Here is a 17,928-nt window from a genome sequence, read left to right as displayed (position 1 = left end):
CCTCTTTTTCCAGTCTCCATTGTTTTGTATTGAATTGCATTTCGGGTAAATGTACAGTGTGTGTGCATCTTCAGTACATCTGCAAATCCGCATCCACTTCATGCTGTGGTGTTGATGCGTAAATAAATGGAATATCAATCCGACATGGTGTAACACGGAAATGCACGCAAGTGAATGAATTGTTAAAAGATCCATTCCTTAACCGAATTCGTGGGAGAACATTTTGGGGTATGAAATCTGCCCAGGTTTTTGACATGAACAACAAATCAAATGCATGTGAATAATATTGTAGCTCTTGGTTTTTCCCCCCAAAAAGGAAAGGTGATGGCATCTTCCATTTAATTAAAATGTGTTCATGGTGATCATTTGTATCAAAAAAATATAAAAAAGCTTGTGATAACGATCTGGTTCTGCCTGTGTTATTCTTTCAACAGGCCTCAGGAGCTGATGCCTTGGAGTTGAATCTGTCTTGCCCACATGGTATGGGGGAGAGGGGCATGGGACTGGCCTGTGGGCAGGTAAGCCCTCAGCTCAACTACTGTGTGCCTCTGTGAACAAACACCTTTTTGACTGACTGACTGACTGAAGACTCAACTCTACTACTGACGTTGCCATAGTGCACGCCTCACTGACTTCTCAACTGCTGTAAGCCTCAATGCAGACTTCAGACTCAGACTGCACTTGACTACAAGTTGAAGTATCGACTACACACCTATTTTTGTGAACATCTGGTTAGATACAGCTCTTATAAAAATTGAATGATCACACTGTCAGATACACCAGACAGTCTGCTTTCTAATGGACTCTGCTCTGTCACGGAGAAACCACTGTTCTACCACTACAGCTGAGCGGAGTCAACAACTCCTCTCTGTTGCTCTGCTACTGACTCCTACTGTACGATGCCATGGTGGTGACTGATAAATAGCATTCAGCATATCAGTAGTTCATTACATCGGCAGTGTGGAGGTAGTTCAACATGGCTGATTTTAGAAGATTTTCTGAGCGAGTAGCTGTAGCTCTATGACTGTCTGAATATCTCAGTGTGAGAGTGATTATATTCAGGGTGTGTCGAATCAGACTCGAAGGTGGAGCTATCCACTTGGGTGCTTTTCCCAGTGTAGGAGGAGTAAAAGGGGGTGCGTGATCTGGTACGAGGTGGGACACAGGCAATGAAAACCACTGAAGGAGTGGGTTGGAGCGTTTATTCGGGTTTAATGGAGACTGACTCCACTCCAATGGAGCGTCGACGTCTCCTCAGCGCCCTCCTAAAATACACATCTTTCTATAATTTCACATTTAGTGGAAACATTTAATGATTGTAATAATCCATACGGGGCAATCCTTCTCTATCTGACTTGGCTTCTCTCAAATGAGATGCTGCATTGTCTGAGTTTAATGTAGCGTTTTAGTTAAACGGTTCGAGCATGTGACTGTAGTCAACACTTCTATTTGTTCGCTTGATGCATGTCATCAGTATGGAATATGAGATGGGCTGGGCAGATCAAGTCACCAGGGAATATAATGTAAGTTTTAAATAAGCCTTTGGCTGTTTGACGTGTTCTCTTTTAATTGTATCTTTTATTTTTTTGACGGACATTGCTTCTTTTCTTATTATTTTTTCTGCTCTTAACCCCAACCGTACACCATGTTGTCCACCGGTAGACGACCACACACATTCCCTCACACTGTCTAGACTCACCGTTTTAATGTCAGAGACGATATGTGAGAACCTTCTTTTGCTAGCAGCCTATCTAAATGTTTACACATTAGCCTGTCTCTCTGTGAGGGTCAGTTGTGCTTTTGACTTGAACATGTGTGACACGGCCTGTCGTCTAACTGCTCGTAGCCCGGCGGTGCGGTGGTCAAGTCAGTAACAGGACTCTCTACTCTACCTACCTGACTCTCTAACACCACCATGTCTTAACGTTAAAACAAGGTCATTAAAACGCAGAGTAGTGCTGCTCTGGAAGAGGACGGAAGGGGCCTTTTTTAAAAGCCCGGCTATCACAGAGTATCACACCTCTCCGCTCAGGAGGTTAATACCAACCCTCATCAGTTTACAGCACGGCAGGCTGTTCTGACTTTTAACGGGTTAAAAATATGTCAAAGAGTTTAAATATACTATACTATCTGAAGACTGATATTCCGTACGCTGATGGTATTGGGATATTGTAGCTTTACAGCTGTAGTGTAGCTTGTAGCCTACCAATCCTGCCTAGAGTTGATCTCAAAATGCTCTGAGCCTCCACTTAGCTCTCATTTTGGATGGGAGCAATACAATGTATCCTTAGGCACAGGATACCATGCCCTCTCAGTGTATGTGGATGTACAGTACAGTACGCATGTGTATTGAGTGGGAGAGGAAGGTTTAGCTTGTAGCTCCACATCACTAATGATGAAACAAGTCTGCTATAAACAGCACAGTGACTAAAGCAGTGTGTGATATACAGTACAGTAAGTGATGAGTGCTGTTACTGTATGTGCCTGAAACAGCACACAGCAAGTTACTATACTATACCACAACCTAAAGGCCTTAGTTATCTGGATACGGATAAAGGCAAAGAATGAAAATCACAGCTTTCCAATCTTACCATCTTGACTTGAGTCCCACCCCAGGCCCGCGGAGGAGAGGGGAATGAATGAAACGAACGTACGAACGAACGAGTTCCCGTCTATAACCGGGGAAGGAGACAAAGCTATTTTCTCTCACAGTAGCCGTAAATTTCCAGAGTTATATCCCCTCTGCCGTTAGATTTTCTGCTGTAAGACAAAAAGCTAATCAAAGCCATGTGCCCGCAGGCAGGTAACCTCGGAGTGAACTAAAGAGAGGGAGGCAATATCATTCCATCACACCCCGACCGCTCCGCGTGCGTGGCGGCGGTGCCACCTCTCAACGCAACAGCGGGAAAAACATTCGTTCTGACGCTATGGAAATGGTAGGGAAATCTCATTTGAATGTCTTATTAATATGCCATTTCAATCAGTCACTCACAACTGCTCCCTCGGATTATATAACCAACGGTAGCCACTGTACTGTTATCTTTTGAAGATGAGTAGTTTAACATTTTGTTGTAAAAATAAAATAAAAAATCTAATTCAGAACGGATACACCACGTGGACGTTTAACCCTTTATTAGAAACTATTACAACTCGTGGTCTTGGCATTAGGGCTCTGCTCCTTCAGGGTAGCTCACTGCCAGACCTAAGCATCATATAAAGATGCTAAAATAACTACAGGAGGTGGGCACGATATGCTATATGGAATGTTGTGCATTTCAGACTGAAGAACCCATAAACGCCATCAAACAGACCGCCTCTAGCAAGCGCAACATCAACCCAGCACTATTGCCTTAAGTTAACTCAAACTTGTGCTACTGAGAGAGGAGAGATACTCTTGGTATGCACGGTGGTCGCTTCTCCGTAGGCCATGAAGAGTAGGCGGAAAGATGGATCCCTGAGCAGACTACCCACCGAAGGGTCCTGACAGCCGAGATTAATTGAATCCCTGCTATTGGACCATAATAAAGAAAGGCTTCCTTTCCAAACGGAAATTTGGAATAGAAAAGACATATATGGTTATATAACAGAATACATCGTACGGAGGGAAGACCAGACAATGACTGCTGCAGTGGCCATGACATACCATTTAAATTGCATAACACGAACAAACCCCCAGAAGCGAAAACTAAAATGGTAGCTACATATAACCCACCTGTGCTATCCAAATAGCCTAATGTCACTACTGATACATGCACAGAGTGCACAGTGAAAGTGACGTGATAATGTAAACCTAGGCCTACAACATAGAGTACCTGAGCTGAAGCTTACGCCTAATAGTGTATGCCGGTAAGTCATGAGAGAAGAATAGATGACGACCTGGTAACGAGAAGAAATAGACCCCATAGATTGCTAGAATAAGCCTGCATGTTAGTGTGTCTGAAATAAGCTCTCTGACAGAACGTTTACGTTAGAGGTGATTGACGCTTGATCGTCAACAGCGGATCGACCATTTGGGTGTTTAGCAAGCCCACAGGATCTAGGTAATGCTAGAATCAGGAGCCAATCCACATGGCTGGAAGCTAAAAGCAAGCCCTGGTTATTCAATGCAACACGCTACAGTGTCAGCTTCCCCACTAAGGTTCAAGGTGATAACTTGAAATCTGAGGGAAAACGTTTTCGGTTAAAGTTAGGGGTGATGGGGTATGTTGGCCGAGAGAACAGACTATGCCCCAAAACTGGCATTGGGAAAACAGAAAGTATACAATAGATATGATAGACTAATTCTACTTAGCTAGCTAGTTTGTAGCCGGCTATTGACAACAGTAGAGCAGCAACATGGTTGATCCTCGCAATCAATGACAACCCTGTAGCAGCCAAACCTTGCAACATGAGCTTATTGAAGGACTCTGATGCGATCAGCTGATGCGACCACACTTGGGTTTCCCTTCTGAACCCGGCTTCACTTTATTTAGAAGCGATGATGAGGTTGTACTTGGCCTTTAAGTGTTTATCACAATGTAATTATCACAATGTTTTTTGTACGAGTTTCATTCTCATTTGATGGCAGTTGTCATGATTTTTCATTTGATCACACGTCTCATTATAATGTGGTTAGTGAGTGCAGTCTAATGAGTGAGTGGTTAAGACAGACAGTGTCTAGCTCGAAGGAAGGTAGACTTTGGTTCCGTTATCTCATATCTCTTATTCACGTTTGCCTCAGCAACCACAGGTTAGTCATTTCTCCCTCCTTCCCTTCCATAACGCTCTATACATCCTCTTTTCCCTCCTTCCCTTCCATAACGCTCCTCCATACATCCTCTTTTCCCTCCTTCCCTTCCATAACGCTCCTCCATACATCCTCTTTTCCCTCCTTCCCTTCCATAACGCTCCTCCAGACATCCTCTTTTCCCTCCTTCCCTTCCATAACGCTCCTCCATACATCCTCTTTTCCCTCCTTCCCTTCCATAACGCTCCTCCAGACATCCTCTTTTCCCTCCTTCCCTTCCATAACGCTCCTCCATACATCCTCTTTTCCCTCCTTCCCTTCCATAACACTCCTCCAGACATCCTCTTTTCCCTCCTTCCCTTCCATAACACTCCTCCAGACATCCTCTTTACCCTCCTTCCCTTCCATAACGCTCCTCCATACATCCTCTTTACCCTCCTTCCCTTCCATAACGCTCCTCCATACATCCTCTTTTCCCTCCTTCCCTTCCATAACGCTCCTCCATACATCCTCTTTTCCCTCCTTCCCTTCCATAACGCTCCTCCATACATCCTCTTTTCCCTCCTTCCCTTCCATAACGCTCCTCCATACATCCTCTTTTCCCTCCTTCCCTTCCATAACGCTCCTCCATACATCCTCTTTTCCCTCCTTCCCTTCCATAACGCTCCTCCATACATCCTCTTTTCCCTCCTTCCCTTCCATCACGCTCCTCCATACATCCTCTTTTCCCTCCTTCCCTTCCATAACACTCCTCCATACATCCTCTTTTCCCTCCTTCCCTTTGATACCGCTTTTCCACTCCTCCGATTCACAAATTAAAACCGAAGCCTCCTCCCCGAGCTATATTCAGCCCCCTTTGAACATGCAGCCTGGTGACAAACAGCTTCCATCATACACACACACACACACACACACACTCACCCGCTCTCCCGTTGAGAGTCTGGGGTTGTTAACGAGAGAGCTGACCTCTTGTGACCTTGCTCTGTAAAATTAAAATTTCAGGTGTAAGCCTGTGGTAACCCACCCCCCTCTCTGGCGGGCTGGGCTGTCTCAACAGCCCTCACCCCCTCCACAACCCTGCCTGGGGGTGATACACCTCCCCTTCTCCTCTCCCTCTACACACACACGCTCCTCCGCTGGGGCCGCCCGTCGTGCTGAAACTAATCCACATGCCAGCTTGCCCCGCGGAAACAGCTCACCGGGAGAAAGGAAAAGAAAGAAATACGTAAAAAATGTCCGTCAAGTACCCTTTCCACCAACTCTTTTCATTTCATACTAGACCTCCCCTCCTTAACGGCTAGTGCCCCTTATTTGATTTTCATCATCATGGCCCCTTCTGTACTGTTACAATCAGTCAGTCAGTCAAGAGGGATTAGTGTTTTGGAATGTGTTCATTCCGTTCTGATGGAACCTGGAATGATACAATCCTCGGTGTGCCCCATCACTGGTGGTCCTGCTCTCCTCTGGGAATCATGCCCATTGTAGAATCCACAGTACGACACCTGCGTGTTTTTCATGTTGACAGCATGTTTGTAGCTCGTCACACCCTCCGCTCCCTCTCTGCCAGACCTTCAGGTAATGGTCTCAGAGCGCAGAGGTACAACAGGGTCTTCTCTAAGACCTGCTCTCATAGAGAAGAGACACAGAATGTCTCCCTTGCCAGAACCAGTAACAGGCCTGTCAAACAGGTGCTTCGTCTCTCCAGCCAAGCAGAATATGTTGTACAGGCAAACTGCAATAGGAGGGGGCTTGGGCTTAGGTTTAGCCTCCTCTGCCCCTCCCTCCTCCCTCTGCCCTCCACCCTTATTCTCCCCCCACGGCCTATGTCCCCCACAGACTGGAGTGCTAGCTGGCCTGGCCCCCATCTGCTGTGTAATAAGCTGTCTGTCAAGGGCCCAGGCATGCCTGGCAGGGAGAGCTCCACCTCTGTGAGAGCAGGGTTCTTACAAGCAGCATCTGGTTGGGCAATGGTGCTTGGCTGGAGGCCATGACCCAGCCTCTTGTGCTGAAGTAGCCATAATGCAATTTCCCATGACCCTCTGGGAGGATTGGTTTTAGTCCCTCTTCTTCCTGTGTGGCGGCCGGGGCTGCCTGGTTCGAGAATATTAGAGAGTATCTCTGTCTCTGCTCTTTCTCAAAGAGAAATATTATCATACACATCAAGCTAATAAGTATTTTATTTTTATCTCAAAATAATCAGCTATTCTATGACTACAGCCAATGCCAATTGCATCCATGACACGAATACATGTAGAATCCACTGAAGGTCCTCTTCGTCGAAGGTTTAGCTAGTAATTACATCATTGTAGCACAGTCTGCATATCCACTCATTCCCACCTTTGTACACTGATACTTACTCAACCTACAAATCAACCTAGAAATACATCCACTGCTTCAAGTATTTCTGATACATTGGCTGTGTGCAGGATCAGAAATATCTATCCAATGAATCTCCCCAGGAAAGCAGCCAGCGCTATCAACCATCTCTAGGGAGCCCAGATATAAGGCCTCTCTCTCTTTCTCTCTGTCTCTCTCTCTCTCTCTATCTGTCTTTGGCAGGCAGGTAGATGGGAGTGGACTGGTTGAACCCTCCTCTCCACTCTTGTTTATACACTGTTTGTAAGTCTTGAATAAATCAAGTCAAATTGCTATGGATGGCACTTGCTAGAGACACAAGTGCATAAATCTAATATCTTATCCAAATCCTGGAAGTGAATTGTATTGTCTCCTATGGAGTAACCTTCCCTATACCCTCTTGTCCACCCTTAGAATTCATTTGGCATATTTTTAGGCACCAATGTGATTATATTCACCCCTATTCCCCTCCCACACACCTCACCCCTATCCCCCCTCTCCCACACCTCCCCCCTACCCCCTCCCCCCACACCTCACCCCTAGTCCCTCTCCCCCATGCCTCACCCATCACCTATCCCCTTCCCCCACACCCCTATCCCCCTCCCCCACACCTAACCCTTATCCCCTCCCCCCACACCGCACCCCTATCCCCCCCACACCTCAACCCTACCCCCCCACACCGCACCTCTATACCTCTCGCCCATACCTAACCCTTATCCCCTCCCCCCACACCACACCTCTATCCCCTCACACCTCACCCCTATCCCCCCACACCTCACCCCTAGTCCCCCACCCCCACACCTCACCCATAGTCTCCCTCCCCCACAACTCACCCCTATCCCCAATCCCCCCACACCGCACTCCTATCCCCTCCCCCCACACCGCACCCCTATCCCTTCCCCCCACACCGCACCCCTATCCCCCCCACACCTCACCCCTAACCCCAATCCACCCATACCGCACTCCTATCCCCTCTCCCCACACTGCACCCCTATCCCCCCCTCCCTCACCCCTTATCCCCCCTCCCCCACACCTCACCCCTAGTCCTCCCTCCCCCACACCTCACCCCTTATCCCCCTCCCCCACACCTCACCCCTAGTCCCACCTCCCCCACACCTCACCCCTTCTCCCCCTTCCCCACACCTCACCCCTCAGTGCCACTCTTAAAGTATATGTTCAGACGCAGGCCAAATATCATTCTACAAAAAGCTGTTATTTTTGATGTGCTACTGAATCACACAGCATGACCTGGAAATAGAAAGGAAATATTCAGTCAGAGGGAAATGTATTTTCTTTCTTTCAGGACCCTCCATTTTTTTATATAAATTTTTTTACAAATCCATTTATTGCTAATGGTTTAAAAAATAAAATGCTAACCTTTAGTCCGTGTGAGAGACTGACCTCAGTGCTCAATCTGCTTTGCACACAGACCTTGTAAATATCACTTCTTTATACAGTAGAGTAAAACCCATTGCTCAAGGCTGTATATACCAACAGTTATTGGATATGTCAAAAAATAAGCCCATTTCCTCTGAAATAAAGAGGTGATGGAGAGAGGATCAGAGTGAGAGAGAGATGACTGGGTGAGAAGAGGGCTGAGAGAGAGAGAAAGAGAAGAACAGGGAAACAAAATGAGGTGAGAGAAGAAAGGCGCATCACAGATGAAGAGAGGAAGGAGGGAGGGCTGACTAACAGTGAAGTACAGAAGTACACAAGAGCCTCTGTAATAATAACATGCTCTATAGAGCTATGGTCAAAAGTAGTGCTCAATATAAGGAGCCGGGTGCAATAGGGGGCTCCAAACAACAAATGATTAACGGATTTGAAGTTGGGTTTAGATATCTGTAAAACAGAGAAATACTGACTAAACTTTATAATATGCTTCACCATTACAGGCATGTTGAAAGGGATGATGGTGATACATTTGATTTTGTATTAGATTTTCTGGGGGTAAAAACCCTAAACAGATCCTCCCTCTGCCCATTGGTAATGCCACCTCATCAGCCAACCTGTTTTAGATGAGACGTGCTAATGATTTAACAGTGTGGCATCCATGTGAAAACCTGAGTCTGCATCCCAAATGGAGAATTACTACTTTTCACCAGGGCTCATATACAGAATAGGGTGACATTTGGGACACCTTACCGTAGTGGGGCTTCTTCAGAAACCATGACTATTTTCTACCCATGCACTCCCAAGTTCCAACAGATAACAGACCGGTAGCATTATGCAACTCCAACCCCTTCTCTTCTCTCACCTCACTCAGTCGGCTACACTCGTTTACCACCATCGCCATCCCTCTCTTATTGTCCTTTATTTGTCTGTTTGTTCCTCAGGATACAGAGTTGGTGCGTAACATCTGCCGCTGGGTGAGACAAGCTGTCCAGATCCCCTTCTTCGCCAAACTGACCCCAAACGTCACCAACATTGTGGATATAGCCATGGCAGCACACGAAGGTACGCTAACTAGCCCCACTTACTTAGGCTAAGTCCCAAATGGTACCCTATTCCTTATGTAGCGCACTACTTTTGACCAAACCCCTATAAGGCTCTTGTCAAAGGTAGTGCACTGTGTAGGGCATAAAATGCCATTTAGGATAAACCTAAAGTCAATGTTCATTGAATATGCTGTACTCAAATGATTTGTTGTTTTGTTTCTTTTTGATGTTCATTTTTTTTCCATAGATGGACTTACATGAACTGTGCATAATAGTTTCGTCCTGACCACCCTAGAATGTAACTGGTAGTTTACAGTCAGCTAGCTTCATGTAGTGACCGTAGCAGCCTCATATGAACGTGTTCTCTTTCTCCCACACAACACTTCTGCATCATTTTCGTTTGAAAGCCAAGTGATAGACACAACCCCAAACAACATAGAGACACTAATGGAATTACTTGGCACAGTGAAAGTCCACAGGCATCTAAACAGACGCCCTGCTGTGCTCCACAGTGCACTGCAGGACCCTTTAAGGTGCTGGTTGATTTGGCCCTGGGTTTGGCTGGCGTAGCCGAGCCCTGTGCCCGTTCCCCCACAGCTAATGACTAAACGTGTCCCTGCAGGTGGTGCAGATGGCGTCACAGCAACCAACACGGTATCTGGGCTGATGGGGCTCAAGGCAGACGGCACTCCTTGGCCTGGCATTGGCCGTGGCAAGAGAACCACATATGGCGGCGTGTCTGGTAAGTGTTGTCTGACTTGCTGCTTTTCCCTCTGCCCCCCCCCCCCCCCCCCCCCCCCCCCCCCCCACCACCACCACCACCACTCCCTCCGGGCCGGAACAGCCAGAATATGTGTGTGTGTGTGTGTGTGTGTGCCAGCGTGTGGGGGTTTAAAGGGGTGTGCTGTAGTTTAAATGCTGTGGTCTTGGTCCTCTCCACTGCTGTTTTTATCGGGGCTGTGCTTTGCGAGACACTGAGGCTCTGAGGCTGGACACTGTCTCTAATAGCAGTGACATATGGACCAGAATGAGTCTGAAAGTGCCTCTAATGCTTCCTCTGCTCTACTGGGATGAAATGGGAGCGGCTGAATGAAGGGCGACTGCAACAACCTGCCACAATCATTCCGAGAGGGACTGAGAGCACCCACTTTTCTTTTACAGTTAGACATATTGTTTTAGACTGAGTGAGATGTCTGGAAGGTGTGTATACAAGCAAATGTTGATTATTTGATGTGGAAACTTGGTGTGTAATTACCAGAAAAACCTTTTTTTTGGGGGGGGGGGTTAAATGTTTTTCTGTGCACTGGATATTCTGGTGGTGTACTGGATATTGTATTAGGATCTCATGTTTTAAGGTGTTTTACAGTGTTTACTGTCAGTCTCGTGTAAGCATCTCTTTCTCTCAGTAGGATGGAAGTTTCACCGTCAGTCAGGTTTCCTTTATTGAAAAGAAACCTTGAAATCACAGCCAATGAGGAAAAGCCTGGCTTATAATAGTTTTTTGCTCATTGTGCAGTATGTCAAGCATTTACTTGGTTCTCAGTCTCCATCTGTGGTAATTACACACATTCTATGGAGATAAAAGCAGTATTTAGGCAGACTATGACAGGTATGGTCAATCTCTGCAATGACGCTCTCTCTTGAAGATCTGTTTCCTGATATCGTGTTCTTCTTCTCCCATAGCGTAACCGTTTGATTATCGTATCCTGTAAAGAAGGAAAGTTCTTACTTGCAAAGCCTTTTGGGTAAAACGCGCTCATTCTCATTTTCAGTCTGTTTGAGTGATGTGCACAGGGACTTGAAACAAAGGAGCCAGAGGTTGCTATGAGATGTTGACTTTGTCTGTGAAAGGGAAATCTCTTCTATGAAGACGTTATAAAGGGGAAGAGATCTACTGCCTTCAAAAGAGAACACACTGCCCCTCCTAGTCTTCTCAGATTTGATGTATTTCAGATGAACATGCCTTTTGGAGTTAGTCACTCTGTGTCATGTGGAAGGTGTGGTCTGTAAAGAGGTATAGGCCACATCAAATCACATTATACTGTCATTGTAGTGATCTTATATGATGGACAAATACAACTATATGAGAACTACTGTACTGTAAATGTCTTCAAAAATGGTTCTTTAGTTTTCCTTGTTTCCTTCATTTAGATCGATTCCCACTCTCATATCACCTCACTTCCAACCAATCCTGGTTTGAGAGAACAACAGAATGTAACCCTCCTATTGGTGGAGACATGGTACACTGACTGACTTAATAATGCATGGAGATACTGTTTCTTACCTTGGCCCCTCTGTGTACCTCACTGTTCCACAACCCTACTGCTGGCCTGTTGGCTGTTGCATTGTTATTGTCATTTATGAGATAGCAGCATTATCTTATGACACTGCCCTTCAGTGTGACTAGTGCCACTATTGTGTCCATAAGGAAGTCCTGTGTGAACTGCTGTGACCAAGGCTCTCTGATGTTGGACACCCCCCCCCCCCCCCCCCCCCCCCCCCCCCGCCTTCTTCCCCCCTCTCTTCCTGCCTTTCTATTCATCCTTTCTCTTCACTCCAGTCTCTCTCTCTCTTTCTCTCTCTCTCTCTCTCTCTCTCTCTCTCTCTCTATCTATCTCTCTCTCTCTCTCTGCCCTCATCCCTATTTTCTCTCAGCTCGATTTCAGTCCCTAGCCTCAGCCACCGTATCAACGTCAGTGAGAGGAGAAAAAGGAGCCTTAGGAAGGCAATGTACATTAACAATTTATAGCGAAACTATTGCAGCAGTATTTTATATATATATATATATATATATATATTTTTTTTTTTATGACTCAATGTCATCTTTTTCCCATTTAAGCCATGGCTGCCGGCTCCTGTGAGCATCCCCCAGGAGTAGGGTGGTGGTGCAGGGGCACCAGTGGAGAGGCAGGCAGGCAGGCATCTATCACCTACCAATACCGCTGCAGGGACACTAGGCCCACCTTCTCCCCTCCTCGCTACTTCTGTTCAACCAGAGAGCAAAGCAAGTCCAAGTGAACAGGCTGTTAGATAATGTACAGTAGGCTACTACCTTTTACAATACCCTAGTAAAGTACTTCAAATAGAGCATACTATACAGTCTTTTTTTTATACTTTATGCTCAGTGTAAATGTGAGTGTGTGTACATGTTAGTGTGTGTGTGTGTGTGTGTGTGTGTGCGCGCGTCAGATCAGATGCTGTTTAAAGGCTTATCTGTCAGGTTTTCCTTGACGTTCTGTTATACCCCCCACAGTCCCCCCCCCCCAGTTATATTTACTACGCCCAACGCAAAGCCAAACAGACACAAATGTCAACTGCTCGGTTTGAAGTCTCGCTCCACGTAAAGCTTGACATTTCACCAGGAAAACACCATTTTTACTAGACGTACATGTTTCATTTTTCACGTTGTGTTTTGTTAGGTTTTTCTGCACCTAGATGTTTTCCGCCTGCCATAAAGCAAGTCAATGAAGGGACTTTGATCTATACAGTATATGATAGCTTCTGCTTCCAACTAAACATTATAGTCACTGCCTTCAGTTGGTAATGGTGTTTTCCAGGCAAAGCGGTTTGCTTTTGTTGATACATTTATATAAATGGACTTTTGGCAAGTGCATTTGTTCCATGCAGTCAATTTATCAAAAAGGATATGTGATGCCCTTGCACTTCTTTGTAGAACTTTCAAAGATTACAGCATGAAAAAGATTTTGCCCTGGGCAGGTACGAACACTGAGATCCATAATCACTTTCCCTTTCTCAATGGCTTAAAAGTCTGTATGTTCCTCATCTTCTCCATCTACTACACCTGCATTGATCTGAAAGAACTGACCAGGTGAAAGCCAGCCTAATGATGAGCATCTACCATATTGTTTTCACCTGTCAAGTATCTTCCAATTAGTCCAGATGACGGCTTGTAGGCGAGGAGAGGAGATACTTTTTTAGACAATTGAGAAGGAGGCAGTATCTTGAAGTGAACCAGGCCACTCCAAGGGTTAGCTAGCAGAATGGGAGGTATGCTCAGGCATAACCACAGCTCATTTCAGAGGGATTATTTGAAGTGGGTTGGGAGGATGAGAGAGAGAGAGATGGAGAGGAGAAGAGAGAAATAGAGAGGAAGAGGAAGAGGCCCCACACAGAGCACCAGGACAGCAACACAATTAGACCCAACCAAATAGTGAGAAAACAAAAAGATAATTACTTGACACATTGGAAATAATTAATAAAAACAGAGCAAACTAAAATGCTATTTGGCCCTAAACAGAGAGTACACAGTGGCAGAATACCTGACCACTGTGACTGACCCAAAATTAAGGAAAGCTTTGACTATGTACAGACTTAGTGAGTATAGCCTTGTAATTGAGAAAGGCCGCCGTAGGCAGAAATGCCTCTCAAGAGAAGACCGGCTATGTGCACACTGCCTACAAAATGAGGTGGAAACTGAGCTGCACTTCCTAACCTCTTGCCAAATATATGACCATATTAGAGACACATTTCCCTCAGACTACACAGACCCGCAAATAATTAAAAAACAAATCCAATTTCGATAAACTCTGATACTGTCTATTGGGTGAAATACAACAGTGTGTAATCACAGCAGCAAAATGTGTGACCTGTTGCCACAAGAAAAGGGCAACCAGTGAAGAACAAACACCATTGTAAATACAACCCATATTTATGTTTTATTTATTTTCCCTTTTGTACTTTAACAATTTGCACATCGTTACAACACTGTATATAGCCATACTATGACATTTGAAATGTCTCTATTCCTTTGGAAGTTTTGAGAGTGTAATGTTTACTGTTCATTTTTTCATTCTATTTCACTTGCATTGGCAATGTAAACATATGTTTCCCATGCCAATAAAGTCCTTTGAATTGAATTGAATTGAGAGAGGTGGTGAGAGAGTGACAAAGAGGAGAGAGAGTGACAGAGGAGAGAGAGTGACAAAGAGGAGAGAGAGTGACAGAGGAGAGAGAGAGTGACAGAGGAGAGAGTGACAAAGAGGAGAGAGAGTGACAAAGAGGAGAGAGAGTGACAAAGAGGAGAGAGAGTGACAAAGGAGAGAGAGTGACAAAGGAGAGAGAGTGACAAAGGAGAGAGAGTGACAAAGGAGAGAGAGTGACAGAGGAGAGAGAGTGACAGAGGAGAGAGAGTGACAAAGGGGAGAGAGAGTGACAAAGGGGAGAGAGAGTGACAAAGGGGAGAGAGAGTGACAAAGGGGAGAGAGAGTGACAAAGGGGAGAGAGAGTGACAAAGGGAAGAGAGAGTGACAAAGGGGAGAGAGAGTGAAGGGGAGAGAGAGTGAAGGGGAGAGAGAGAGAAGGGGAGAGAGAGAGAAGGGGAGAGAGAGAGACTGGGAGAAGGGGAGAGAGAAGGTGAGAGAGAGCGAGAGAAGGTGAGAGAGAGCGAGAGAAGGTGAGAGAGAGCGAGAGAAGGTGAGAGAGAGAGAGAAGGTGAGAGAGAGCGAGAGAAGGGGAGAGAGAGCGAGAGAAGGGGAGAGAGAGCGAGAGAAGGGGAGAGAGAGCGAGAGAAGGGGAGGCAGAGAGAAGGGGAGGCAGAGAGAAGGGGAGGCAGAGAGAAGGGGAGGCAGAGAGAAGGGGAGGCAGAGAGAAGGGGAGGCAGAGAGAAGGGGAGGCAGAGAGAAGGGGAGGCAGAGAGAAGGGGAGGCAGAGAGAAGGAGAGGCAGAGAGAAGGAGAGGCCGAGAGAAGGAGAGGCAGAGAGAAGGAGAGGCAGAGAGAAGGAGAGGCAGAGAGAAGGAGAGGCAGAGAGAAGGAGAGGCAGAGAGAAGGGGAGGCAGAGAGAAGGGGAGGCAGAGAGAAGGGGAGGCAGAGAGAAGGGGAGGCAGAGAGAAGGGGAGGCAGAGAGAAGGAGAGTCAGAGAGAAGGAGAGTCAGAGAGAAGGAGAGTCAGAGAGAAGGAGAGTCAGAGAGAAGGAGAGTCAGAAAGAAGGAGAGTCAGAGAGAAGGAGACGGAGAGTCAGAGAGAAGGAGACGGACAGACAGAGGGAGGAGACGGACAGACAGAGGGAGGAGACGGACAGACAGAGGGAGGAGACGGACAGACAGAGGGAGGAGACGGACAGACAGAGGGAGGAGACGGACAGACAGAGGGAGGAGACGGACAGACAGAGGGAGGAGACGGACAGACAGAGGGAGGAGACGGACAGACAGACAGAGAGAGGAGACGGACGGACAGACAGACAGAGAGAGGAGACGGACGGACAGACAGACAGAGAGAGGAGACGGACAGACAGACAGACAGACAGAGAGAGGAGACAGACGGACAGACAGACAGACAGAGAGAGGAGACAGACGGACAGACAGACAGACAGAGAGAGGAGACAGACGGACAGACAGACAGACAGAGAGAGGAGACAGACGGACAGACAGACAGACAGAGAGAGGAGACAGACGGACAGACAGACAGACAGAGAGAGGAGACAGACGGACAGACAGACAGACAGAGAGAGCAGACAGACGGACAGACAGACAGACAGAGAGAGCAGACAGACGGACAGACAGACAGACAGAGAGAGCAGACAGACAGACAGAGAGAGCAGACAGACGGACAGACAGACAGACAGAGAGAGCAGACAGACAGAGAGAGGAGACAGACAGAGAGAGCAGACAGACGGACAGACAGACAGACAGAGAGAGCAGACAGACGGACAGACAGACAGACAGAGAGAGCAGACAGACAGACAGACAGACAGACAGACAGAGAGAGGAGACAGACAGACAGACAGACAGACAGAGAGAGGAGACAGACAGAGAGAGCAGACAGACGGACAGACAGACAGACAGAGAGAGGAGACAGACGGACAGAGTGAGGAGACAGACGGACAGAGTGAGGAGACAGACGGACAGAGTGAGGAGACAGACGGACAGAGTGAGGAGACAGACGGACAGAGTGAGGAGACAGACGGACAGAGTGAGGAGACAGACGGACAGAGTGAGGAGACAGACGGACAGAGTGAGGAGACAGACGGACAGAGTGAGGAGACAGACGGACAGAGTGAGGAGACAGACGGACAGAGTGAGGAGACAGACGGACAGACGGACAGACAGACAGACGGACAGACAGACAGACGGACAGACAGACAGAGAGAGCAGACAGACAGACAGAGAGAGCAGACAGACAGACAGACAGACGGACAGACAGACAGAGAGAGCAGACAGACAGACAGAGAGAGCAGACAGACAGACAGACAGACAGACAGAGAGAGGAGACAGGCGGACAGGCAGACGGAGAGAGGAGACAGACGGACAGACAGACAGAGAGAGGAGACAGACGGACAGACAGAGAGAGGGAGGAGACAGACGGACAGACAGACAGAGTGAGGAGACAGACGGACAGACAGACAGAGTGAGGAGACAGACGGACAGACAGACAGAGTGAGGAGACAGACAGACAGAGTGAGGAGACAGACAGACAGAGTGAGGGGACAGACAGACAGAGTGAGGAGACAGACAGACAGAGTGAGCAGACAGACAGACAGACAGAGAGAGGAGACAGACAGACAGAGAGAGAGAGAGTGAGAAGGAGAGAGACAGTGAGAAGGACAGAGAGAGAAATTCTTACTTGCAAGCTCTCTTCAACAGTGCAGTAGACATTATCAGAAATGTTCACAAATAAGTAATAAAAAGTCAAACAATAGTTTGGAAATATATACACAGTAAGAATAGTACAATACACTTTTTTTTTTTTAACACATTACTCACAGTTTACAGAACATAAAGTAAACAAAATAAATATACCCCTCCTCCTTTTTTCCCCTTATTTGTCTGGCTACGTGATGTAACTAACTAGAAGGTGAGAGAAAGACAGAGGTTGGTGGTTGTGTTTCTGCTCCACTACAGTCTTTCTGTAATCTAGCGCTAAGTACAGTACACCTCTGTGTCAGTGTGTCCTGGGTAATAAGAGGTCTTGGTGTTTCGCTCCATGGCTGAGGCATTCTACGGAGGAGAGAGAGAAACAAAGAGAGAAAGGGAGAGAGAGAGAAGCGGGTGGGGGAGAGGAGTAGTGATTGTCATTCTGGAAGGCTCTGCTGCTCTGCAGACGTGAGCGCTGGGTAATGATGGCGGGGGAACAGGGCTGTGCCGGCTGAGAGAAGAACAGGTTTTGGCTGAGGGGATTGGTTCCTAAGCCAATGCCTAATTCACAGATCCAATGTTAAGCCACATTATCTCTGCCTGTATGAACTAATGTGCCGAGATGCCCCCTAAACATTTTCCCTGGGATGAGATGGGATTCATGGGATGGAAACCGGGAGAGGAGTTAGCTAGCGTTAGACGCATGTCGGTGTTTGAGGCATTAATGCCCAACTCCCTCCTCCTACTTTTGTAGTCAATTGCATCCATTTGCAGGTCATAACGCATAACGTTAATGTTGGAAGGCCTCGGAATAGCCGA

The 17,928-nt window shown here is 46.9% G+C and overlaps 1 protein-coding gene across 2 annotated transcripts in view; it reads left to right on the top strand.

The window, feature by feature from the left end:
• LOC110535495 (dihydropyrimidine dehydrogenase [NADP(+)]) overlaps positions 1–17,928 on the top strand; it is a 217,402-nt gene that overhangs the window by 135,846 nt on the left and 63,628 nt on the right. For both annotated transcript variants that reach the window (XM_036935201.1, XM_036935202.1), the window contains 3 exons: positions 435–518; positions 9,418–9,538; positions 10,142–10,261. In XM_036935201.1, the coding sequence (XP_036791096.1) occupies positions 435–518; positions 9,418–9,538; positions 10,142–10,261 (325 nt within the window). The remainder of the gene's footprint in view (positions 1–434; positions 519–9,417; positions 9,539–10,141; positions 10,262–17,928) is intronic.

This window comes from Oncorhynchus mykiss, chromosome 11 (assembly GCF_013265735.2).
Source record: "Oncorhynchus mykiss isolate Arlee chromosome 11, USDA_OmykA_1.1, whole genome shotgun sequence".
NCBI lineage: Eukaryota > Metazoa > Chordata > Actinopteri > Salmoniformes > Salmonidae > Oncorhynchus > Oncorhynchus mykiss.
Note: the sequence above shows the minus strand (reverse complement) of the source record. Positions and strands in the feature narration are given on the sequence as shown.